We start from the raw sequence: 27270 nt of genomic DNA, 5'->3' as shown, positions 1-27270 counted from the left end.
AAAAGGAGGTGAATTGTGCTTACTTATGCTGCCATCTTAACCAGACATCTCACTCCCACCACAAGTATTAATGTACATAAACTTACCTGATGTGTATAATACTAGTAGTCTATATTTGAGATAATCAAACATTTTGAAAATCAAAATAATGATAGATACATTTAGCACTTTTTATGATAACTCAAATATGGATTATTTTCTTTGATTAGATTAACTGAAATACAACTCTACCCTCACTGAGAGAACATTGCAACTGGATGCTTTGATGGAAAAGATGAATATAAAAGATAGGATATGGGGATCTGTGCAGTCATAAAACAGCCAGAGAAAAGAGAAAGGGACTCTAAAAAAATTGATGCCAAAGACAAACTGGTAATTGCATGTTTCATCTATGTTTCTCCTGCATTCTCCCTTTCTCTCAGAGACCCTGATTATAGTGACTTGTCCTACAGAAAATAAGCCCATGAGTCTATAAGAGACCTAAAGAGCAAGAGAGTCCAATGCAAACAGAATGGGAAGTCTATCACTTGAACTTGCTTAGTGTATTTGTACTGGTTGCTTCATTCAGTGTGAAACTCTTGTCCCCCAGATTTCTTCATGACTGACTGTCTTTGAATATCTATTCAATTATAGCTTTTTCAGTGAAGTACAATATTTACTCTGTATTGTTATTATGCTGCTCTGTGTTTTATATTTTCAACTGCATTTATTATCTTCTTACATATTTATTTTTTTATGCTTATTACTTACTAGTTTTTCCATTAGAATACATGTTACATGAGGACAAGGATTGTCTAGCATATAGTATGTGTTCAATAAATATTTGTTGAAGGTATAAAGATTACATATTATTTCTTCCAGTTATTGATTTTTTTTACTCCCCATCAATGCACAAACTAAAGAGATGATAAGAGCTTGCTAACTGATATGATTATTTTTATTTCATGTTAAACAAGATCCATACCCTCTCAATCTTGAGGTCAATATTGTTATAGAGGAAAAGATATTAGTGTAATTTCCATACATCCAAGAATATAAAGGTTCAAATACTTGGGGCAACATTTTTTTACTAAGTTAAAATATAAATCATAATACTTTTAAAAAAATTGAGGTCAAAACTAATTTCAAAAATAAATTCTTCTAAGCATAATAAAATTAGTCAAATGAATCACCCATGAAATAGATATGTATATGTAAATTATATATATACACACATATATATTCTGTGCCATATTCATAACTACTGATTTATGTTAAAATGGCCTATAGAAAAACTCAATAATTAATATTGATAATGAGAAAATGATAAAATCTGTGTTTTAAACATTTCAACATGTAGAGACAATAATTTAAAAAATGGTTATGAACATAAACAAGATCATTTAATCTATAATAGAAAGCATCTAAAGAGAAAAATATTAGGGAAGTTATATTCAACATTTACAATTATATTCAACCTGATTCACACTTTTTTCTTCACTCTAATTTACACTTCATACTGTTTGTGGATTAGTACAACTAAAATACTGCTATGTCCTTGAACATAGAACCTAAAGTTGAAAATTCTTAGCCTGGCAAGACTGTACAATTCTTTTCAGCTTTATTTTTTAAGTTTGGGTCCCACATTTCTTTCCACTCAAGGTACTCTGATTGACTAACAGAAGCCCCAACTTGTCTTTTTGCTGCCATTTCCAAAAGTATTTTTTATTCTACATAAATGCTTTCCTGTCACCTTCTGCTTCTGCACCTACCCAAGTTTTACCATTTCAAGGTCAAGTTCAATTGCTTTTGATGCAAAAGCAATTGCTTTTGATGCTGTTCCTAATCAAAGTAACCTGCAGTACAATCATTTCTATAATGCCTATTATTCTTTAACTACTATGTTTTCCTCTGAGTATATGCCATCCCATTTGGCACATACTGAGTATACACAAACTTCTCATCTGTATAAATATTGTCTCAACCAAATTAATGCTTGAAGATAAAAATTACGTAGAAGGGTTCTACATAAAATAAGAACTTCATATGTTCTTTATGAATAACTGGCTTTTTAAGTCACTGTTGGTTAGAGACACAGGTAATAAAGACCTTAAGTCACAAAATCAGCTTTTCCACACATTGCCTGCACTCGATCAAATAAATCCCTTTGCCAAAATTTTTTCTTATGTGAAATTGAACTGGCTTTGCCTACTATAATATATAAAATTAATCAAATGAAAGATAATTTTATATCACTTAGGAAATGGTAAAGATAATTAAAACATACATTGTATGTTTATATAATTATACATTTCTAAACAAAAGAAACCAAACTAACTCAATAAAGAACATAAAATCAAAGTTATCAATAGGCTACAGTCCATGTATGGGATGAAACTCTTACCTGGTTTTGCAGGTAAATTCTCACAAGTGTTACAGATCCTTAGATACAAAATTAAGAGAATAAAAAAGATTTGGTCCAAATTATCATAAGTGGCCAAGGAGTTTACCAAGAATTAGAGAAACACACACAGACACACAGTTAGCCCTGAAAATCATTCCAACATAATTTTAGAAAGGGTTTCCAAAATTGATTTCCTCAGAGATAACTAATAACTTATCACAGACTAGTAAACTATACTAAACAAACAAATGAAAAAAACTTTCTAAATTGTTTAACCAACAGCTAAGCTTTCCCCAGGAAATATTTAATTCAGTCTCACAAGTGTCATTTACAGTGGGAACCTATCCACATATTGAAAATTAACTGGAAAAAAACAAACAAACATAAATGATCAAACATTAATTTTCAGTTAATTTCATTGAAAATTTTCTGAGAAAGTGAAATATAATTATTAGTGAATGTCATGCATTATGTACCTCATAATACATACATACTTTGGGTAGACACTTTAGCTTTTGTTGAGTGAACTTATTTAAGATATTAGGAAAATTATAGTTAAAGTCTTAATGAACACTATGAGATATTAGTTGGGAGTGGTGATTTAAAAGTTATATTAAAGAATACATTATTATTTTTACCACATAATGTCTATAATAATTTATTTCTTAAAGTGTGTGTCATAAAATAATATAACTTTAAAGGTTTTTTAAAAGGATTATAATATTTTTAGATTAGTGCTTTTTCTATTTGAAGTTTTTAATATTTTTACAAAACACTTTAAATGTATTTTATATATGCAAAATAGGCAATGAGCTGCAAACAATAAAGTGAATCACTGCTTAAAGTTTTCAATAGTAAAAGATGTTGCCTACAAGAATCAGTGCAACTGGACCCCTCTTTTATATAATTTCAAAACATTTGTATACAGAAATATGGGTAGTCTTCATATTCTTCTTCTTCTTTTTTTTATCTAGAATTCTACCAAAATAGTTTTAAGTAGTATTCAATAGAGTATTGCAGATTGATCACACTGCCTTTCTAAAGGTTTTAACATTAAAACCTTGGATGTATTGCATTGCTCTCCTTTGTTTTTGTTGTTACGTTTCATGTATGGTAAGACCAAGACTGCAAAGTAAAAACAGTGATAACAGTGGTATGCAACTTAACAGTGTTTAGGTACAAAGAAAGAATCTGGTAGTGGTAAAAGGGAAGTCATAAAGTAAAAAAAAAAAAAAAGCAGTCACAGGACAACCAGGTCCAGATTGACTGGTGCCAGAATTTGTGAACCTTACATGAGCTGCTGGACTAACAGGATCACTGGCCCTGGTCCTGGCCCTGGCAAGAACAAAGAATGAATGACTCTATTCTAATTAATGGACATGCAGTATCTGCCTTTGGTCTTCTTTATGCAGCCTATTGAATTTTTTTCTGGTTCTGGTCCCATTAGTCTGGACTGTAGCATTAAAGATGCCAAAGGCCAAGCAATGAATATTTCTTTTATGTGAGATATTAAGATTGCCTGACATTACTGAAAGTAAAATTTTAGCAACTCAATGAATCATCTCCTTAGAAGACATAGAAAAGGAGGAAATACAATAATGAAAGTATCCTATAGTAGACTATATTAATTTATGCTTATTTTTATTGCTAATTATTCAGTTGTCACAAATTTGCCCGTGTTGTTCACTCCAGCCCCACCTCTGACCTCCATCTGTAGCTCCCACAGCCAATCCTCACCCAGTTATCCATGTCCATGGGTCCTTTATACATGTTCCTTGACTTGGCCCTTTCCCTTCTTTCCCCAGTTACCAACCTCTTTCTTTGATAACTTGATCTTTGAAAGTAACATCTAAATTAGACTGTCTGCAAGATGTTAACAAGGTTAATATTTTCAATTTTTTATTTAATTTTGAGTCAATTTAGACAACAATGTATGGTGACTCCAGAGAAAAATTTCCCTTTTATCTGCTCTTTTTTCAGTATTTTTATTGATTATGTTATTACAGTTTTTCCAATTTTTCCCCTTTACCCCCCTCCACACTGCCCTCCCAACCCTAAGTTCTCTGTTTCCTATACCATTTTTATCTTTCCCCATCTACTTTATGCCTACTAATTATGCTTCTTCCCTGTACCTTTTCCCCCTCTATTCCTCCCTCCCCCCTCCTCACTGAACTCCCCCTGTGTGATGTCCATTTCTCTAATTCTGTTTCTGTTCTGGCTGTTTGCTTAGTTTTTGTTTTTGTTGTTTTTCCTTCCTTTTAGGTTCATTTGTTGATAGTTATGAGTTTGTTGTCATTTTACTGTTCATATTTTTATCTTCTTTTTTCTTAGATAAGTCCCTTTAATGTTCCTTATAGTAAGATATAGTGATGATGAAACTCCTTTAACTTGGCCTTATCTGGGAAGCACTTTATATACCCTTCCATTCTAAATGAAAGTTTTGCTGGATAGAGTAATCTTGGATGTAGGTCCTTGCCTTTCATGACTTCAAATACTTCTTTCCAGCCCCTTCTTGCCTGTAAGGTTTCTTCTGGGAAATCAGCTGATAGCCTTATGGGAACTCCTTTGTAGGTAAATGTCTCCTTTTCCCTTGCTGCTTTTAAGATTATTTCCTTGTCTTTAGTCTTGGGTAACATAACCATGTTATGCCTTAGTGTGTTCCTCTTTGGGTTCAATTTCTTTGGGGCTCTCTGGGCTTCCTGGACTTCCTAGAAGTCTATTTCGTTTGTTGGATTGGGGAAGTTCTCCTTCATTATTTGTTCAAATAAGTTTTCAATTTCTTGCTGTCATTCTTCTCCTTCTGGCACACCTGTAATTCAGATATTGGAATATTTCAGGTTGTCCCAGAGAGTCCTCAGCCTCTCTTCACTTTTTTGGATTCTTGTTTCTTTGTTCTGATCCAGTTGGATGTTTATTTCGTCCTTGTGTTCCAAATAGTTACTTTGGATCCTAGTTTCCTTCTTGTCACTGTTGGTTCCCTGAATATCTTGCTTTATTTTATTTTGGGTATCTTTCATTTGTTCTTTCATTTTTCAGCCCAGTTCTCAATCAGTTCTGTGAGCATTCTGATTTCCAGAACTTTAAATTCTCCATCAATTAGGTTGGCAATGTCCTTATCACTTAGTTCTGAGGCTTTGCTGTGTTCTTTCATTTGGGCCATATTTCTTTGTGTTGGTGCACCTGGTAAATTGTAAGGGGTGGGGCCTTAGGTATTCACCCAGGCATGGCAACCCTCTTTGGTGTGCTGTCTGTGGGGGAGGGGCCAGAGAGGGAGCAATGCAGCTCACCTGCTCATCTCTAGCACACTTTCCAACAGACTCTTGAGTCAGACTGGAAGTATTTCCCACTGCGGCAACTCCAGCTTTAGCCCACAGTCAGCTCTGAGTCTCAGTTTCCCTCTTAAGTCAATCCCTCCTGTGTAGCTCCACTTCTCCTCAGTCAGCCCTGCCCCTCAGCTGCCTCACCACAGTTTTTCTGAGTAGCTCACCCCACAGGGTCCACCTTACCTGGTCTGGTTTGTCTGGTTCATTTTTTCTTTAATTCCTTGGTTCTCAGAGTTCCATGAAGTTTGATTTTGTGGTGCTTCTTGTTGTTTACTGATTTTAGACTGGTTGTTATCCTCCTTTTAATTGTGAGAGGAAGCAAAGGGTTTCTACCTATGCCTCAATCTTGGCTGGAACTTCGTCCATCTATCTGCTCTTATATAGTATAGTCTTGTATATTCTATTCTATTCTTAATTTTTAAGTAATTTTTATTTTACATCAAATGAACAGCCATTACCTCCACAGCCATAGAATAGGAGTGTAAAATTAATGAATTGGCAAAAGGTAAATCAGTTATTAGGTTGAAGTTTCTTATTTTTATGACAACAAAGATGACTGATTCTAAACTAAATATAGAATAAAAGAAGTAGAATTAACATTGGAAGAGAAATGTAACTTTTGGGGGGACTTTAGGGGAATTAATGTGCCACCTGGATATCCAGATGAAGATGTCCAGAAAGCATCTTATTTTTAGGTTGTGAAAACAATAAAAGCACTCATTATTAGGTGATCCCACTTTTGGAAATGTATCCTAAGAATCCCAGAACACTAATCAGAAAGAATACATGCACTCCTGTGTTCATAGCATCATTATTTACAATAGTCAAGGTCTGGAAACATTCCAAGTGCCCATCAGTACATGAGTGAATAAAAAGATGCTATACATTTACACAATGGAATGCTCCATATCTGTAAAAAAGAAGGAACTTTTAGCCTTTGCAGAAACATGGATGAGCCTGGAGAACATTATGCTGAGTGAAATAAGCCAGTCAGAGAAAGACACATACCATATGATCTCATTCATATGTGGAATCTAATGAACAAAGTCAAGTGATGAACAGAATAAAACCAGAAGCATGGACACATGAAAAAGACCAATAGAACTCAGAAGGAGTTGGGGGAGGGAATGGAAGAGATTAGCCAAAGAATATATATACATATATACAAAGTCCATGGGCATAGACAACAATGTGGTGAAAGCCAGGAAAGGGGGAGTTTGCGGAGTGGGGAAAGGGTGGGAAAAGGGAGATATCTGTAATAATTTTGACAATAGAAACATAAATAAAAATAAATAAAAGTTAACTTTGAAAAACTATAATAAGCATAATACATTCTCTGATAATTCAGAGGTACTTTTGTATTTTACCAGGCCTGAAAATTATCAATGAGAAAAACAGTTGCCTTTAATATTTTCTAGAGCTTTTTATGTGCAATACACTGTGTTGGTCACTGAGAGGAATAATTTTTTTAATTGTTGTTCAATTACAGTTGTCCCAATTATTTCCCCATTGCTCTCCCCTGCCCTACCCACCTCCCCTCCCTCAGTCAATCCCCACATTCTTGTCTATTACCATGGGTCTTTAAACATGTTCCTGGACTAGACCCTTCCCTTTTTTTCCACTGTTATCACTCTCTCCTCTCCCCTCTGGTCACTATCAGTCTGTTCCTTATTTTCATGTCTCTGGTTCTGTTTTATTCATTTGTTTGTTTTGTTAATTAGGTTCCACTTATAGGTGAGATCATATGGTATTTGTCTTTTGCTGCCTAGTGAGGGGAATGATTTTTAGATTAATATATAATGATTGACTTCAAGGAACTTGAAATCCACTTGGAAAGATAGCATACATGTAAGGTATTTAAAAGTTGAGGAGTCTGTTAAATTTTTTTAACCAGTGTCACCCCAATAAATTCAGTAAAAAGGAAAATATATGAAAAAATACTAGTACAAGGAAAAGATCACCATTTTGTAAATGCCACCAATGTAAACATTCTGACTAAAGAGATATATAGGGTTATATAGCAGAAGTAATCTTCCTTCCATACAGAAAAAAAAAATCTGATCATCTGATAAACATTATGTCTTTTGTTAAATATTAATTTTGTTGCCTATAAATAGATTGCACTGGGTGCAAATGTGGCAAATAGCAGTCCTTCCATTTAAATAATTTTTTTGCACCCTCAAGGTACTTCATAGGAAAATATTCCCAGAAATACTGTCAATATAAAAGAGTATGACAAAGAAATGAAAGGGCAAATGCGAGTTCCATAATATAGATAAGTCAACAATTGGGGTAGGGGTCCTGTTGAATGACAAGAGTTCTCTAAGATTAAGAAACAAATATCTTGTGTGTTCATATAACTAGCATTGTCTAAAAAATTAGTTTGTTGAAATTAGCTTTCATTATCACTAACACAGAAAAGGTAACGTACTAGAAAAAAATGCACTAAAGAGTGCCTTTATATTTATTAAACACACACACACATAAGACTTAAACAAAGCTAATGCATACACATGTGCGTATTTTTCCACTAAAAAAGCAATGCATCAAGGATAATTTAAATGTAGATGTTTTGAATGTATACTGCTCCCTATAATTTAAATGTATACTGCCATCTATGTTCAATTTACTAAATAAATTATCAACTGGATTTGTGGTACCAGCCCTCTGCACCTATTCATTTACCAGAACAAATAGGTGTTAAAATTTTACACACATACACACATGTCAAAAAATTTAACATATATTCAAATGAATTTTGCCTATAAACACAGTATTAACCTTTCTACAAAAGGATACACTTATAAGAAATTTAAATTTCAGCTGATTTACATAACAATTGATTTTTACAAATCTAACCAAGATTTCTTTTCAGTGCCTTACTTATACAATAACAATCATAAAAATTATTTATTTAAAAATTTTGTATCTAGAAAACAGTATAATGAATATTTTAATTATTTTATATGTCTAAGAGGCTATTAAAAATTTTAATACAACTATTGTTTTATGTACAATTGAGATATAAACTGGGTGAATTTTTTCAATCATTTAATTTCATAATTTTGTGAAAATTAGCTTTCTTTTCCTTGACTTTCATAATAGGTATAGTAATAACATTAATGCCTTTAATAGCCAGTCCTAAAGCCAAAGAGAGAGAGCTTTGTAGGTAGTGTGTTATTAACCTATTGACCGCTCCTTGATATCTTAACGCTGGTAAAGCAAAGTTCTTGTAATGATAAAATTCATTCCTTAAGAGAATCTAGTTGCTTATCAGCTTTTTTTTCTTCTCTGAATCTTTCATTAAAATACCACAAACTAATTTATTAGTTTACTAGTTAGTACCTCAAAGCAAAGATCTAAAAGTAAATCTATTGTGGCTATTCAACATAGAAAATAATAATTAATAACAAAAACAATATAATACTGCTAAATTTTAAAATGTAGAGATAACAGACTCCAACATTTAATTCAAGTAAAAATCAGAGTAAACAAAGAACAAATAAGTAGTTTTAAGAATCATTCTCCCTGAAAGCAAAGGATAAATTTAGATGATATGTTCTATAACAATATAGTTCAATAACAATTGTTAAGAAACCTTTGGAAAGGATAGCAAGAATCGTGGAGGAGTAAATGAAAGCTACACTAACCTCCTCCCAGGACCAATATGGAATTACAACTGAATTGTAGAGAAATCATCTTGAAAACCCAACTGCACACTAGATAGAAAGAAGAAGCCTTACAACCACAGACAGTAGAAAATATTTCAGTGCAATGTGACTGGTAGTGTGGAAGAGATGTGAGAGGGCAGGCTGGGTTCCCATAGGTGGAAGCTAAAGTGCCATAGGGATATTTTTAGCAGCCTAGGGGTTCCCTCTAAGAAGTGTTGGGTCTAAATACCAAGCTTGACTCCCCAGCCTACAACAACAGAGCCAGAAAGGAACCAAGAGAACATCCAGCTGTAAAAAGCAGCAGAGGTTCTGTCCACCAGGGAGAGACATCTGGAGAAGTACAAAATTTCATTTGTAGACACTTACCCTGTGTGCCAAAAAAGGGAGGGCAGGGTGGACAAGAGAAGCTTGAGGAGAGTCTGGTATTGGTGTCTATGAGGAGAGAACTAAAAGAACAGCCACAAGGATCCTTGTGCTGGGTCATTCCACACACTGCAGGAGCCATCTCTCTCATGCAGAACACTCCACTCTGAATAGCAGCAGCCTGAGAGGAAGAAAAAGCTCCACTCAAAGGAATTACTCCTCCTTACCCTGTGCTGTTTAAGCCTGACTTAACAGCACAGGTGGTTACAAATTGATTAGATTAACAACTGATCAATTTAACATCTGAGGTGGAAAATTCTAAGAAGCGGCCGAAATGAGAAGACAAAGAAACAAAACCCAGATGAAAGAATAAGAGAATTTTCCAGAAGAACTAGATGAAATAGAAGTAAGCAATTCATCAGATAGAGTTTAGAGTGATTATAATGATATTCAAATCATGTAAAAAGACATAGAAACCATAAAAAAGGGTCATTCAAAAATAAAGAATGCAATATCTGGGATAAATAATAGACTGGAAGGAAGAAAACAGTAGGTCAGATGAAGCAGAGGATCGAATTAGTGTTTTGGAAGACAAGATAGAAAAAAAAAACAACCAGGCATAGCAGCAAAAAGAAAAAAAAAGAATTAATAAAAATGAGAAGAGCTTGAGAAACATCTTGGAAAACATGAAGCATAACAATATCCATATCATGGGAATACCAGAAGGAGAAGAGAGTGAGCAAGGGGTTGAGAACTTCTTTGAAGAAACGACTGAAAATTTCTCTAGTCTTGTAAAGGAAAGTGTTGTACCAGTCCAGAAAGCTCAGAGAGTGCCAAATAAGTTGGACTCGAAGAGACCTACACTGAGACACATCATAATTAAAGTGACAAGGCTTAAAGATAAGTAGAGAATCCTAACAGCTACAAGAGAAGAGCAGGTTGTTACCTACAAAGAAACACCAATTAGACTGTCATCTGATTACTCAACAGAAACATTTCAGGCCAGAAGGGAGTAGCATGAAATATTCAAGGTAATGAAAAGCAAGGACCTACATCCAAGGCTACTTTTCCCACCAAAGCTATCATTTAACAGTGAAGGATAAATAAGGAGTTTCCCAGACAAGAAAAAGTGAAAGCAATATATTTTTAGATTTTTTTCTTCATGGTTTCTTTATTCATTTTTAAATAATTAATTATTTTTCCCACATTTTTAATTGTCCAAGTACACTTTTCTGCTTTTTCTCCCCACCCAACCCAATCTTCCAGCCCTCCCCACATCTCTCCCACCTCCACACCCCCCATTATTGTCCATGTGTCCTCTATAATCGCTCCTGCAAACTCTTCACCCTTTTCTCCTAAAATTCCCTCCCTTCTCCTCTCTAGTCACCATCCTAACACAAAACCAATACTGCAATAAATGTTAAAGTGCTTACTTGAAGAAGTAAAGAGAAAGAAAACAAACAGAGGAAAACAATCTAACAATAAAATAGCACTACATATGTGTCTCTCAATAACCACCTGAAATATAAATAGTTTAAATGCTCCAGCCAAAAGTTAGAGAGTAGCTTAGTGGATTAAAAAAAAAAATCATGATCCATATGTATGCTGCTTCCAAGAAACCCATCTCATATGAAAAGATACACACAGACTAAAATAAAAAGAATAGAAAAAATATAGTTGATAAAAATGGGAAAAAATAGTTGAGGTCAAAGTACTTATATCTGAAAAAAACAACAGACTTTAAAAACAAGGTAATAGTAAGAGAAAAAGAACACTACAAAATGATAAAGGGAACAATCCAACAAGAGGATATAACCCTAGTAAATACTTATGCATTCAACATAGTAGCACTTAAATATGCAAAGCAAATATAGTTTTTAAAAATTTAAAGACTTTATTTATTTATTTTTTGAGAGAAGGGGAGGGAAGGTGAAAGAGTTGGAGAGAAACATCAGTGTGTGGTTGCCTCTCATGCACCCCTAACTGAGGGCCTTGCCAGCAATCCAGGTATGTGCCCTGACTGGGAATCGATCCAGCAACCCTTTGGTTAGCAAGTCAGCACTCAATGCACTGAGACACACCAGCCAGGAAAACAAAGCAAATCTTGATAGACAAAAAGGGAGAGATCCACAGAAATACAGTCATAGTTGGGGATTTTAAAACTCCATTGACTTCAATGGATAGATTTCCCCAGAGGAAAATCAGCAAGAAGATAGTGGCCTTAAACAACACACTAGATCAATGGATTTAATTAATATCTTCTGAGCATTTCACCCCAAAGCAGCAAATATACATACTTTATAACTGCACATGGAACATTTTCTAGAACAGACCACTTGTTAGAACATAAACACGTTTCAGTAGAAGATATCAAGCATCTTCTCTGTTCACAATGTTATGAAACTAGAAATCATGCAGGAGCACACTGAAATAAACACAAATTAAGATAGGACACATGGAAAACAATCCTTAGAGGAAAATTCATAGCCCTACAGCCCATCTCATAAACTAGAAAAAGCTCAAATAAATGATCTAATTTCACGCTTAAAAAAGGAACTTGGAAAGGAACAAGAAACAAGGTCTGATGTGAGTAGAAGGAAGTTAATAATTAAGAGAGGAAATAAATGAAGTAGAGTTAAAAAAAAAAAAAACAATACAAAAGGTCAATGAATCCAAGAGCTGGTTCTTTGAAAAGATAAATGAAATTGACAAACTTTTAATCAAACTCATCAAGACAAAAAGTAAATTAACCAAATAATTAAATGGGCTCTAAATTCTGTTTCAGATAATTAGGAAAGGCATCTACTACTTGGCATGCTTTACAAATAAAATTGGGCAAATAATTTGATCATTTTGACTACTACACCTTTAAAAAGGGATAAGTAAAATTTAAATGCACAGCTCCAAAATTGCTCTTGATTTCTGAACACTGACTTTGTATCCCACTAATTTGTCAAGTTCTCTTAATAAGTCAAATAGGGTTTTTTTTTTGGAAACCATAGAGTTTTCTATGTACACTATCACACATCTAAGAATGACAGTTTTACTTCCCCCTTTCCAATTTGGATACTCTTTATAGTTTTTCTTGTGTAATTGCCATGGCTAGAACTTCCAGTACTATGTTCAATAAAAGTAGTGAAGGCAGACACCTTTATTTTATTCCTGATCTTGAGTGGAAAGCTTTTAGTGTTTGCCCATTGAATATGATATTAGCTGTAGTTTTCTTGTATATGGCCATATTATGTGAAAATATGCTCCCTCTATACCCATTTAGCTGAGTGTTTTTATCATAAATGGGTGCTAGATTTTCTCAAATGCTTTTCAGCATCTATTGATATGATAATGTTATTTTTTCATTTTGTTTATGCGGTGTATTATGTTTATTGATTTGCAAATTATTATACCAACAATGAAATAGCAGAAAGAGAAACTAGGAAAAAAATCCCATTTACTATAGCAACAAGAAAAATAAAGCACCTAAGGATAAATTTAACTGAGGAAGTAAAAGATCTGTATTCAGGAAACTATAAAACACTGAAGAAAGAAAGTAAGGAAAGTACAAACAAATGGATGCATATGCCATGTTCATGGGCTAGAAGAATTAATATTACTACAATGTCCACAGTACCCAAAACAATCTATAGAGTCAACATAATTTCTATTGAAATGTCAGTGGCATATTTCACAGACCTAGAAAAAATATTTCAAAAATTTATATCGAACCAAAAAAGAACCCATATAGCCTCACAATACTGATAGAAAAAGAATAAAGTAGGCAGGATCACAATTCCAGATATCAAACCATCTTATAAGGCCCCTGTAATCAAAACAGTCTGATGCTGGCATAAGAACAGACACATAGATCAAGGGAACAGAATAAGGACCCACAATTAAACATGTCTCTATGGTCAATTTTTTATTTGACAAAGGGGATATGAGCATACAATGGAGTAAAAATATCCTCTTCAATAAATGGCATTGAGAGAACTGGACTGGTACATGCCAAAAATTTTTAAACTAGACCACCATCTTATACCATATACCAGAAGAAACTCATAATGGATTTAAAAAACTTGAATATAAGTCATAACACCATAAAAGTCCTAGAGGACAACTCTAGGCAGTAAAATTTCAGTAATCTCATGTAGCAATATTTTTGCCCATATACTCCTAGGTCCAAGGGAATGAAGGAAAAAAATGGGACTACATCAAATTAAAAAGCTTCTGTATGGCTAAAGAAACCATCATCAAAATAAAAAGGGAACTGACCATATGGGAGAACATATTTGCCAATGACATATCAGACACAGCTCTGATCTCCAAAATATATAAAGAAATCATATGACTCAATACCATGAAGACAAACAATCCAATTAAAAAATGGACAAAGGAACCTCTCTAAGGGGTCATATAGATGGCCCATAGATATATGAAAAAGTGCTCAATATTACTAGCCATCAGAGAGATGCAAATTAAAACCACAGTGAGTAATGACCATTATTAATAAATCAACAAACAACAAGTTCTGGCAAGGATGTGGAGACAATGGAACCCTGGTGCACTGTTGGTAGGAATGCAGACTGGTGCAGTCACAGTGGAAAACACTATGGAATTTCTGTTAGAAACTAGAAATGGAAGCTTTTTTTGACCCAAGGATTCCACTGCTGGGAATTTACCCTAAGAATCCTGAGATATCAATTCAAACGGCATTATGCTCCCCTGTGTTCATAGCAGTGCTATTTATAATATCCAAGTACTGGAAACAGCCTAAGTGCCCATCACTAAATGAGTGTATCAAAAAACTGTGCTGCATTTACACAATGGAATACTATACACCAGAAAGAAAGAAGAAACTCCTGCATTTTGTGACAGCATGGATGGTACTGGAGAATATTATCCTAAGTAAAATAAGCCAGGCATTGAAAGGCAAATACCACATGATCTCACCTATTGAAAGGAATCCAATAAAAAAGTAAACTAATGAGAAAAACAGAACCAGAGGCATGGAAATATGGAACAGACTGGAAGTGACCAGAGGGGAGGATAATAAGGGGAGAAAAAAGAAGGCACTAGTCAAAGAACGTACATAAATAACCCATGGATGTGGTCAAATGTGTGGGAATTGATGGGGGGAGTGGGGAATGGGCTGGGCAGAGGAGGGCAAAGGGGGTCATATTGGGACAACTTTAATAAAATAACGATGAAAAGTTTAAGAAAATAAAAAAATAAACTATCATAGCCAAGAGTAAACTAAGGAGAAATAGTAAGTTTTAGTAATGTGGTATCTTGGCTGAAATCCTGGAACAGAAAAGAGACATTATTTAAAAACTAAGGAAATCTGAATAAAGTATGAAATTTGTTTTAAAAAATCCACAACTACACATAGGACAATCATTATTTATGATGGTAGAATTACACTTCTAATTGTAACTTAAATAGCACTACTGTACAATACACTCAGATCATTTTCAGAGTAACTTAATGGGGGAAGGAATAGCAAAATTTTATAAGGCAGTTCTGTTTAAAGTACAATTAGTCTCCACTACACAATGCAGTAGAACAATTTAGCAATTTATTTCTATTTGTCATAAAATCTTTAAACAGCAGGTCAGTATGATGAAGGTTTCAAAACCAGTTAATAACTCTACCATGCCAGTTACCAAGTGAAACTATTAGAGAAACAGAATTATAATGTGAAAAGATCTGAGAGATGTTTTCAAGAGCTTTTTCTTTTTTATATAGTGGTCAAAGAGAATGCTTTAAAACAAAGGAATTGCCAAATTGTAATAGTGTATAATGTATTTTCTTGGAGGAAAATATTATATAAAAATCAATTTTATCTGTTATTCATAGATATACTGGTATGATAAGGTGAAATTGTATACAACCAGCTCAGTTATTTAGTCCAAAAGAACCATCTTAAGAATAACTACTTTAAGAAAAATATGTGTATTTCATTTTTAAAAAGAAGCTAGTGTCCAACTTATGATCAGGTGATATAACAAAATATTTTGTAACCCAAAAGTTGCTAGATTTTGTAAATAATTTTCCCCATGGAAACATCACCATTAATATTATTTAGATTTCCTGGTTAGTGACTAAAAGATTATTGAACCCATAACATAACTAATTTAAAATCTATTAATTTCATCCTGGGCCCTGGTAACAGGTATGATATTAAGAAAAACAAGAATTTCTCCATTAATTTTAGGCATTAATTTCACCAGACACAAGATTTTTAATGTAGAATTTATCACTTATGCCATTATAAGTATCTACAAAGTGCCAACATTTGGAAGATGCATGTTAGTGAATGTATTTCTTATAGCAATTCTTTTTTTAAATTTTTGTTCAAGTACAGTTGTCTCCATCTTCCCCATTCCATTCTCCCCCCTCACGCATTCCCACCTCCCATGCTTGATCCTATCCACCTTTAGTTTTGTCCACTTGTCTTTTATATCTGTTCCTTGATGACCCTTCCCCTTCTTTCCCAGTTCTTGAAAGTAGAAATTATTATCCCTATTTCACTCCTGAATAAAATGGATGCAAAATAAAATTTATCCAAGTTTATACAAAAATTAATTAGAATGGAAGTCCAAATCTGCCCCACGTTAAAGCCTGGGTTATTTTAATTATGCTTCATTGTTTTTGAGTCCACTTTCATCTCAAATACAGACACAGAGACACCCAAACACGCACACACTCCTCGCTCTCAGGCTTCTATAGAGTAATTACCATAACTGTGTACTCAAATCTGCCTGAAACCTCATAGTGCTCTGTGCTCTAAAATTATCTATTTCTGTGGTCTCAATAAAAAGTCAAAGCCCATTTGAGCAACTGACCTTAATCGGGTGTAAGATGGTGATAGCACCTGACATCCCTGACATCCTAAGTTGTCTGCATTTAAAGAGGTGGAATTTTATTTGTGTGTGTGTGTCATATATGTCTGTGTGTATCCACATATAAAAACAAACACACATATTTCAGGCACAGTTTCAAAGTGAGGCGTCACGGTAGTGAAAATCATTTTAAGTCTGACACAGCACTGGGTAAGTAGGCCCACCTCAACTGTGTGCCTTTTAGGTCACTTCACATACGTTATTCCCATTGAGGTGTTAGAATAAAAACTTGGCACAGAGAAGAGCAACATTCAGCAGGAAGAGAAGAGAATGAAAATCTGTGTCATGCTTGTCCTACTTTACAATCCCTTTTTTTTTTTTTTTTTTTTTTTTTGGCCTGGAGCTTTAGTGGTTCAGAGTTCTTGAGCCCTGCTCCAATTTTTTACAGCCTGCAGATGGGCTCTGGGTGGGAAGTTCATTTCAGAGAGATCCCAGAGGATCCAAGTGAGACATGCTATCCATAGCGTTTCTCTTCAGCTAGAACTTGAGAGAAACTCTTAATGATGAGGCCCTCTTCTTCTCTCAGAAAAGGTTCAAAATTACTCTAAGGAAAGTCTAGGTCAAATGGTACAAATTTCCACTAAGCTGGGAAACCACAAAGCCTTGGTCGGTCTCCAAGGAAACTCGAAGCTGTTTGGCTCCAAATAGTCCTCCTGACAGTTCATTTGCAGCTGTGTTTTATGTTCCCATATGGCCTTGACAGAAGCCCCTCCACAATTACTGTGGACTCAAAACAAGTTAGCTATAAAATACATTACATCCTTATGGCCTCCTGGAGCTATTTACACCTATTTGGACTATTTCCAGGATCCCAGATTATACTGTGAGTATAAATAAAGGAAGTCTCACAATCCAATAGCACGAACTGGAACATGGCAACATGGCCATATCTTATGTTCCATTTTCCAAATGCTCTTCTTGGCTGTATGTTAATGATTTTACCACCTTGAAAGGTAAACACTCTGTAATCTTAAAATCATACCTTAGAAAATATTTCTCCCTTTCCAGTTCTTGAATGTGCCCCATTCTATTCCTTAGGTACAAAAACTGACCACTAATTAATTTTCTCCTTTGGCATTACAATTTTTCAGAAAGTTATTGCGTTTACCTGGCAACTTAGAAATACCATGCAACACCTATGTCGTGTTGTTTCTTTATTTAAAATAATATATTGGTTGCACTTACTGAAATACAAAACCAGATGAAGTTAGTCTATGTTCCCAATTGTACATTTAGCAGCTGGTGGGAAAAAAAAAAAGATATTGAAAATGTATACTCCCTTACCCGATACACAAGATCAGTTACACACCAAATATTTTAGAAATCTCTAAATGTAATGTAAGTGTTTCTTATTTCTTTTTTATCCATGGCTTCCATTGTATATCCAAAGAATTTGAGCTTGGTTTTGATGTTCTCTCTCTCCTCCTCTCAGCTTTCATCCTCTGTGAGGTCTTTTCCTTATGTATGCCCAACACTGTACTGAAAACTTTAAAAATATAATCTCATTTTACTTTAACCATCACAATATCAGGCATTGTTATACCATTTATACATGAGTAAACTGAGTCTTTGAGAAATTAAGTAATGTGTCCATGGCCACATTGCTATTAAGTATACATTTACTGGAATTAATGCACATGTCTTTTCAATGGCAAGGTTAATGCCTTTTTAACCTTTCCAGTCTGGTCATCCATTGTTTCATCTATTAAATATGGAAATATTAATAGTCATTAAGATCTTTTCCAAGTTTAAGATGTTCCAGCTATAAGATGACACATATCTCAGAAAATTTGCAGTTCAATTAATTTTGCTTATTTATTAAAGTCCTACAAGAGACAAAGAAATAGCTCTCATAATTTGAAAATTTAGAAATTCTGAAAGGAAAGAGGTGAGGAACTTTGGGGCAGCTTAAGCCTTTTTAGGGGTTTTCACATCCACTTAAAACTGGATTCACTCTTCTCTTTTTTACAGCAGTTAATATTTCCTGATAACTTATCATGTGCCAGGTTTCATGTCCAAAATTTATATGTATTATCTCATGTAGATGCATAGACGAAAACTCCTATAAGATAATACTATTATTATTCCTAGTTAACAAATGAGGAAACAAAATTTAACTTGCTCAAGATCACACAGCTATCATGTGATGAAACTGGGACTCCAAAACCACAAATATTTGACTCAGAAGCCCATAATTTTAACTTAGAGGTTATACTGCTTTTCTGTGCCTCTTTTAGCCTATTTATCTATATATATTTCATGTAAATTATATCAACATTATTTATTTCTTTTGAAATAAAGCCCATGGGATGTAGATCAGAAATCTCCTTAGTTTGCTAGCACATACCCCCGTGCCATATACATGATAACACTTATCAAGTATCTCATGATGCATGCCTTATTGGTACAATTAAATACCTTTGGGTTACTCTCAGTCACACATCTATGAGCTACAAACTTTTCTCTCCCTCTGTATATTCTTTTTATCCAAAGTAGATGGAGTAACAAACATCAAAAAATAGGCAACTGCATTAATATGGAGATTTGCAATCTCTGATCTGAAAAAAACCTCCATAGAAAAAACCATATTTCCTAAGTTGACTGACTTAACTGAAATCCTGCCTTACTAAATGTGTTCCCACAGTTCATTCTGAACTTATTAGAAGAAATTATTGACATTCACAGAAGATGCAATATCCAAGACCTCAATAGCAAATTAACTTTGGTATTAAGAGGAATTCATGTTAGATTTACATTAGGACAACTTTATTTTCATTTTAACTTTGACTTATATTATACACTAATATCAATTTGCTTGCATGTATAAAGCTACAATTCACATATGTTTCTTTTTTGTATTATCTTTGGAAATAACTGACCTCCAAATTAAGTGTGGGGATGCTCAAAAAATACAAATTTAGATTTTATAACTCTTTAGGAGGAGGAAGATATTTTAAAGGCTATAACTTTTATCCAATAAGTATTAGTTCATTTTTATTTTAGCCAAGTACACATTTTGTAAAATAGCACTAATAAGGTGTGTAATGTTCCCCCAACCAAATTCTTTACAGTGAAATGCAGCTGTAGTATTCACTTAGAAATTTGACAATGCTTTCTTGTGTGGGTTTTGGGAATATTTGAAACTCCATTATATATAAATTATATCATGGAAAAATTGTATAAATATTCTATAATAGCACATGCTGCTCTAAGTAGCTGTCAGGGTTTCCTTCACTCCATTTTGAATGGTATATAAATCAGATGTAAAAATTCATGTTGGACTGAAACTCAGCACAAAAGACCTCCTCCAGAGGCAAATGCTTTTTTTTCAAAATGTGGTTTGAATTATGTCAGTGATTTTTAAGTTATAGAAGTGCAGAAAGTATATTTGCGGTTTTGAAGGAGAAATTTTTTCCATTTTTTATAGCTCATTAGGAAACTTTACAGACCTTTAGACTATTTTGTGGTTTAATTCTTCTCAGATTATTACCCAAAGCAATATTAAAACTTGAATGATGTCTGCTATGAATCCAATGTTTACTGTTCTGAATACAAATGTGTTTATGGATGTATATACAGGGTGAGACAAAAGTCAGTTTACAGTAGTGAGTATGCAAAGCAGAGTTCTATTATTTATTATTTTATTATTTTTAATACAAATAACTACTCTTGCCCTACCTTGTATATAGCTATATATATCTTAGACTAGAAAATTCTATAATATAGTGACTGACGTAGATTAGGCCTATCAGTTGCACACTTGGTTCTTAATATCAAACAAAATCTGGTTTATCAAATGAATCCCCTTTCTGTACCATAGTTCAGTATATATTGCCTGTATTTTTAAAACTGAATATTTAGCTATGGCAGCCATCAGAGAGTTCAGGTCCAGTTGCAGGTGCTGAGAGTTGGAGGATGGCCAGTTGAACTTGAAAATGGCCCTGCTAGGAGGCCACCTGAGCTCTGTAGACAGGAGGGTTAAGACTTCTGGTTGAGAGAGAGAGACAGAAAGAGAGACATTGACACAAGAGAGAAGCAATGATTTGCTGCCTCCCACATGTGCCCCAACCAGGGCATCAAATCTACAACCTAGATTTTCCCCTCTACAGTCAAAGCAGCAACCTAGTCTGCTGTCTGATCTACTGCAGTAGGGAATGCTTCTGGTCCCTGAAGACAAGACCTAGTAGGATTCCTGCCAAGATGGAAGAGTAGGTAGAAAAGCTTCTTTTCCTCGAACAAACAAAAGAAACATATTTGTGGTTTTGAAGGAGAGATTTTTTTTTCCATTTTTTTATAGCTCATTAGGAAACTTTACAGACCTTTAGAACAACCAATTTAAAAACAACCAGAACTGCCAGAAGATCAAACTGCATGGAAGTCCAACAACCATGAGTTATCCTTTATGAACTAAGTTATGAACTTAGAGCTCCTTTAACTCTTAGGAATTAAAGAAAGATTCATCCAGACTGATAAGAGGGGTGGAGACAGGCAGGAGGGCAGAAGGGATGCATAGCAAGGCTGCGGACCAGCAGGTGAGGTGGGAGCTGGCAGAGCAGGCTATCACACACTCACAAATTGATAAGCCAGGAGGAACAAATGGAGAGTGGTACAGACTGTGAAATCCAGGGTTTCAGTGTGGGTAACTAAAGATTCAAAATCTATTGCTGTAAAAGTCTGTAGAGGTTGTGGCAGTAGGAGAAACTCCCAATATTGCAGAAAAGTCTGGTAGTCCTAGAATGTACAGAAACCTACTCAGGGAAACAGCACCTAAAAGGGCACAATCATCTTGTGGGAAGTGAGGGAAGTGATGGAGTGGGGTGACAGCTGAGCAAGTGGCATTGTTCCCTCTCTGACCCCTCCCCCAAAGACAGCAGCACAATGAAGCAAAAAGGGTTGCTCTGCCCTGGTGAACACCTAAGGCTCCACCCCTTACAGTGTAACAAATATGCTGAGATAAACAAATATGGCCCAAGTGAAAGTACAGATCAAAACTCCAGAAAATGAACTAAGCAACAAAGAGATAGACAACCTATCTTATGCAGAGTTCAAAACACCGGTAATCAGGATGCTCATAGAAATGGTCTAGCTCAGTCACAAAATGAAGGAAGAAATGGAGGTTATACAAAATGAATTAAAGAAAAATATACAGGGAACCAATGATGAAGAGAAGAAAACTGGGACTCAAATCAATGATGTGGAACAAAAGGAAGAAATAAACATCCAACCAGAAAAAAAATGAAGAAACACGAATTCAAAAAAATGAGGAGAGGCTGAGGAACCTCTGGGGCAACTTTAAATGCTCCAACATTCAAATCATGAGGTGCCAGAAAGAGTAGAGGAAGAGCAAGAAATTGAAAATGTACTTGAACAAACAGTGAAGGAAAGCTTCCCCAATCTGTCAAAAAATAGACTTCCAGGAAGTCGGGAAAGCTCAGAGAGTCCCAGAGAATTTGGATCCAAGGAGGAACACTCTAAGACATATCATAATTAAGTTAACCAAGTTTAAAGATAAGGAGAGAATCTTAAAAGCAGCAAGAGAAAAGGACACAATTACCTCCAAAGGAGTTTTCATAAGACTTCCAGCTGTTTTCTCAAAAGACACCTCACAGGAAAGAAAAGGCTGGCAAGAAATACTCAGTCATAACAGGCAAGGACTTACATACAAGATTAATCTACCTAGCAGAGCTATTATTTAGGGTGGAAGGGCAGATAAAGTGCTTCCCAGATAAGGTCAAGTTAAAGTAGTTCATCATCACCAAGCCCTTATAGTATGAAATGTTAAAGGGACTTATATAACACACAGAAGATCAAAAACTCTGAATAGTAAAATGACAACAAACTCACATCTATCAACAACTGAACCTAAAACACAAAAACTAATTAAACAACTTGAACAGGAACAGAATCACAGAATTGGAGATCACGTGGAGTGTTATCAGCTGGAGTGGGGAGGGGGATAATGGGAAAGGTATAGGGAATAAGAGTCTTAATAGGTAAGCACAAAATAGATGGGGGGAGGTTAAGAACTTTACATGAGAAGAAGAACCCAAAGAACTTGCATGTACAACCCATGCACATGAATTAAGGGGCAGGGAATGTTAAAGGGTTGGGGGATGAAGGGAGGAGGGAAATAAAAGGGACAAAAAATTAGGACAACTGTAATAGCATAATCAATAAAATATGCTTTAAAAATAAAATAAAATAGCATATTTAATTTGCACAAAAACCCTCAAACAATGCTTCTTTTATGAGACTTTTGATAATAAGGTTGTGCCTTTTCCAAATTTTGCTTCCTTCTATCATATAGACCAATTTGCAGCATGTTTAATAGATATCATGATGATAAACTCATTTGGCATGAAATATGCATATATGTATGTATATAAATTATTTTGTTAAATACTGTTAAACTTATTTTATCTGTATAAATATCATGTTGCTGAGTAATTTCATAAATGTATAAATTATTATTTTAGCACATGTAGAGATTATGATTATATTTACTCTCTAAATAGTATCAGTTAAAACCTGAGAAAGTTTTCTTTAGACTAACAAAGTTGGCAAAATTCACAAAGTTGAGTAAGCAGATTTTTCAAATGACTTTGAAGAATAGTAAAAGTAGAAATGGTTTATATAGTTGAATTTCTTCCATCTATATTATATGCAATTTATTAATGCATTAAAATTATATATTTAGATCAGGCATTAATATATAAAAAGTTTGAATTTTCCCATATTATTTCTTAGGTATTTATTTAATTGTGTTAGAACCTGGGTATCTTGATCCCTAATACAGCTCCTTTTTTATTATATCATACTATTTCTGATTCAATTACTATAATCTTTGGGCCTAATGAGTTTGAACAACCTAGAGAATAATCAAACATTTGACTGTGACTGGTGGAGTGCTGTGAAGTTTTCTAGTAGGACATTCTGCAGTAGACGTTTTATCTACTAACCAAGTGTCATGAAAATCAGTCAACTCTACAATAAAGATAATTGAATGCCAGTTTTCTATTTTTTGCATATTAACAGGAGAATAAGACTACTAATAAGGGGTTATAGTTCAAATTTCTAATCTATAAGGCTACATATTTTTATTTCTAGTTAGGTATTTCTTTTATTTGGCTCCATTTACTTTTACTAAATCATATCCCTTTGTGCTTCATGTTACATTTGGTTATAGTTGCGTTATGAAGCTTTTTGTGTAATTCATACATCACTCATATGGTTATATCTTTCTCTTAGTTTATCATTAAAGGCATAGGTTTTATGATTTAACTTAACATGTATCACTCCAAACAAAAATGTGTTGCAGATTTTAGGGGAAGTCTAGAAGTTTCTGAGCTGTAGGTACATTGAAACACAGTTTTATGTTTTTCAGAAATGTTTTGAAGTACAGTAAAGTTTTTTTTAAATGCTTAGAAATATGATTTAAATGACAGATAAATAGTTTTACATGTTAAGAATCTAGATTCAATGGGTTGAACTTAAGCAACTTATATCTCATTAGGCAATACACACCCACACACACACACGCACACACACACAGTACACTCTGTAGTATGCATACATATACTACACTCTCTTTCATCTGACACTATATGAAATTGTCTCTTATATTTGGAGAAGAGATAACACAGTGCTATTTGAATAGCATTTACCTTGTCATTTTAAACAGAATGGCTATCTCTTAACACTACATGAAATAAACAATGACAAAAAACTTTAAGATTATAGAATAAAGAATATAAGATATATTCTTACCTTGATTTTACCTTTAAACAGCCTTTTATTTGTCTATTAGCAAGGTCTTCCCAAGGTTTTACAGGCTTCAGCTCTTGTTCTTTCTTTTGACAAACCAATATATAATTTGTGCCATTATTATTTGACCAAAACGTACCAACAGAAGTTTCATAACGTATACAAAACTGAACTTTACTGCCATCTTTTTGATAAGGAGGAACCAATGAAATCTTAAAGGAGAACTGATCTGTTTCACCATCACATGAATTTGGGACATATTCTGCTAATATGTCATAATGTGTCTGCCAATCATCTAAGGACATTCTCACATATACTAACTTCTCAAAAGAAATATTTAAAACTCGAATAATGCCTTTCATACTTGTAGATCCAGGAAGATACTCAGCTGACTCCAGTATTGCTTTCTGTTCTTGAAGTTGTTGCATAAGCTCTCTTGAAGAAGGTAAGTCAAATAGTGGAGATAAAACATATTCTTCTGGGTGGAAAATGTCCTTCCTTGAGTCAAAATTGGTTAAAACACTTGGTAAATCCCAGCAATCAAATTCTTTGACAGATACTAGATTTAATCCAAAGGTGTCAGCAAATGAAACTCTTCTCACACCTGAAGGTGGAATGTCTAGGGAAATATCTTCAGAAGAATCAGAACCTCGTCTACTAGGTTGAGGGGAGAAACCAGGTTTGAAGGTAGCTTTAACTTCTTCATCTTCAGAAAGAGAATCAGATAAGTTAGGAACTTCTAAAAAGTTATCTTTGTTAATTTGACTAGATTCTTCAGAAGGCTCCATGGAAGGCTCCTCTGGACTCTCTGATATCAAGTAAGGGAGAACTGTACAACTAGTACAGGTTGATATTTGAGATACAAAGGCTAAAATAAGTATAATGTTACAGCTGACATTACAAGAAGGAGTCAGCTCTATAAATAGATTTGTTGGCATGTAAACTATGCCAGCTTGCCTCTGAAGACCTTTAATATGATAACACTCATGTTACTCTCACCAGTATTTTCAGATTTAACTCTTATTTTTCAAAGTTGCATGTGTTTGTAAGCTGAGTTCCAGAGACACTTTTCTGCATTAAAAAATGTGAAATTTAAGAATAAAAATATTTTATTCAGTTGTTAAGAGTAAAATCTCAGATCATTTACTTTAAAAGAAAATAAAAGTAGTATCACAATGCTAAATATGTAGTTTCAGCTAAACCAATCCATTGGAGCAGACAAGTACAACAGATGAGAATAAGAATATTTATAGAGATGAAAATATCCAGTGCCTAATAATAATAGTAGTTACCATTTATCAGGAACATATAATGTTACCTAGAAGTGCTGGGAGCAGAGGAAGAAAATATTATTTAGATGGGGAAGGTATTATTTGAAATAAACCAATAGGGGCTAGTAAGACATCAACATGAAGTGAGATGGATATTCTTTTTTTGTGTGTAAAAAATTTAATTTTTTATTTATGTATTTATTTAATTTTACTTATTATTATTGTTCAAATACAGTTGTCTCCATCTTTCCCCACCGTGCCCCACTCCCCACCTGTTTCTACCTCCCACCCTCAAACCTGCCCCTTTGCCTTTGTCTACATGTCCTTTATACATGTTCCTTGATAGTCCTTTACCTATTTTCCCCCATTATCCCCCTCCACCATCCCCTCTGGTTACTGTCAGCTTGTTCTTTATTTCAATATTTCTGGTTATATTTGTCAAAGTGGAAGAAATAGTGTGAGTCAAGGCCTATAGCAAATAGTCAAATATGTTAAACATTAGCATTTTTTTAAAATTAAGCCATGGAAAATATGCACAAAAAATGTGTTATTGATTTGAATATATGAGCCATGGGAAGACTTGCCCAGGAGTGAAATATTTATGTAGAATAAAATATTTATACTTGGCAAATTTCCATTTTGTACTCACAAAAGTGAAGCTATTTACGTCTTGCAGTTTAATATGAATTTTAAAATGTGAACAGCCTATTTAGATTCTATTTTATGTATTCATATAAAAAATTTGGGGGACAATGATTGAGTAAAAACCTATAAAAGCATTTAAACATATATATGCTTTCACCCAGAATGCCCTAGCTACAAATATGTCCTATTGGTATGGAATAGGTATGCAGAGATAAATCTAGATATATTCATAAGAGAATTTTTATTATTAATTTAACTTTTTGTATTTATTTTTAAAATTCTTACCTAAGGATATGTTTATTGATTTTAGAGAGAAAGGAAGGGAGAGAAAAAAAGAGAAACAGTAATGTGAGAGAGAAACATTGATGTATTGCTTCCTGTGCATGCCCCAACCAGGATCAAATCTGCAATCCTAGTATGTTCCCTGACTGGAAATTGAACCAACATCCTTTTGGTTTATGAGATGATATTGCAACCAACTTAGCCACATGACCAAAGGATATAAGATAATTTTTCTAAAACTCTAGAAACATCCATCAGTAAGAAGCTGAATAAATAATGGTACATATATTAGAATGCTTTTATGGACATTAAAAAGGTTAAAGTGGCATTGTATGTGTTGAAATGAAAAGAAAACCAAGATAAGTGGCTAAGTTAAAAATAACTTAGTGTGCACATATATGCACATAGAAAATCCCTGAAAAGACCAAAGATACTATTAGCAGCAGTTATCTCTAAACACAGAGGTTGGTGGTTGTAGGGGAAAAAGGACTCATTCATTTCAGCCTACAGTCTTCTGTACTGTTTGAAATGTTAACCATGATCAAGATATATTTTTAAAAATTATCTTCAACTCAAATAAATCAAAATATGTTGGAGAGGTGAGTAGTAAAGAAAAAAACAGACATGGATACATGGAACAGACTAACATCTGTCAGAAGGGAGGAGGAA

The 27270-nt window shown here is 34.1% G+C and overlaps 1 protein-coding gene across 2 annotated transcripts in view; it reads right to left on the bottom strand.

Annotated features, from left to right (window-relative positions):
• PPP1R3A (protein phosphatase 1 regulatory subunit 3A) overlaps nucleotides 1-25222 on the bottom strand; it is an 80116-nt gene extending 54894 nt beyond the window's left edge. The window contains exons 1-2 of one of the 2 annotated variants that reach the window (XM_036010822.1): nucleotides 24768-24968; nucleotides 24407-24489 (exon numbers count right to left, since the gene is read on the bottom strand). In XM_036010822.1, coding sequence (XP_035866715.1) covers nucleotides 24407-24489; nucleotides 24768-24875 — 191 coding nt within the window. In that variant the 5' untranslated portion in view covers nucleotides 24876-24968. Of the gene's footprint in view, nucleotides 1-24406 lie in introns of both variants that reach the window. The other variant, XM_028525172.2, reaches the window with a different exon arrangement.
• Nucleotides 25223-27270: the final 2048 nt, after the last annotated feature.

The sequence above is a fragment of the Phyllostomus discolor genome, chromosome 10 (genome assembly GCF_004126475.2).
Source record: "Phyllostomus discolor isolate MPI-MPIP mPhyDis1 chromosome 10, mPhyDis1.pri.v3, whole genome shotgun sequence".
In the NCBI taxonomy this organism is placed as follows: domain Eukaryota; kingdom Metazoa; phylum Chordata; class Mammalia; order Chiroptera; family Phyllostomidae; genus Phyllostomus; species Phyllostomus discolor.
Note: the sequence above shows the minus strand (reverse complement) of the source record. Positions and strands in the feature narration are given on the sequence as shown.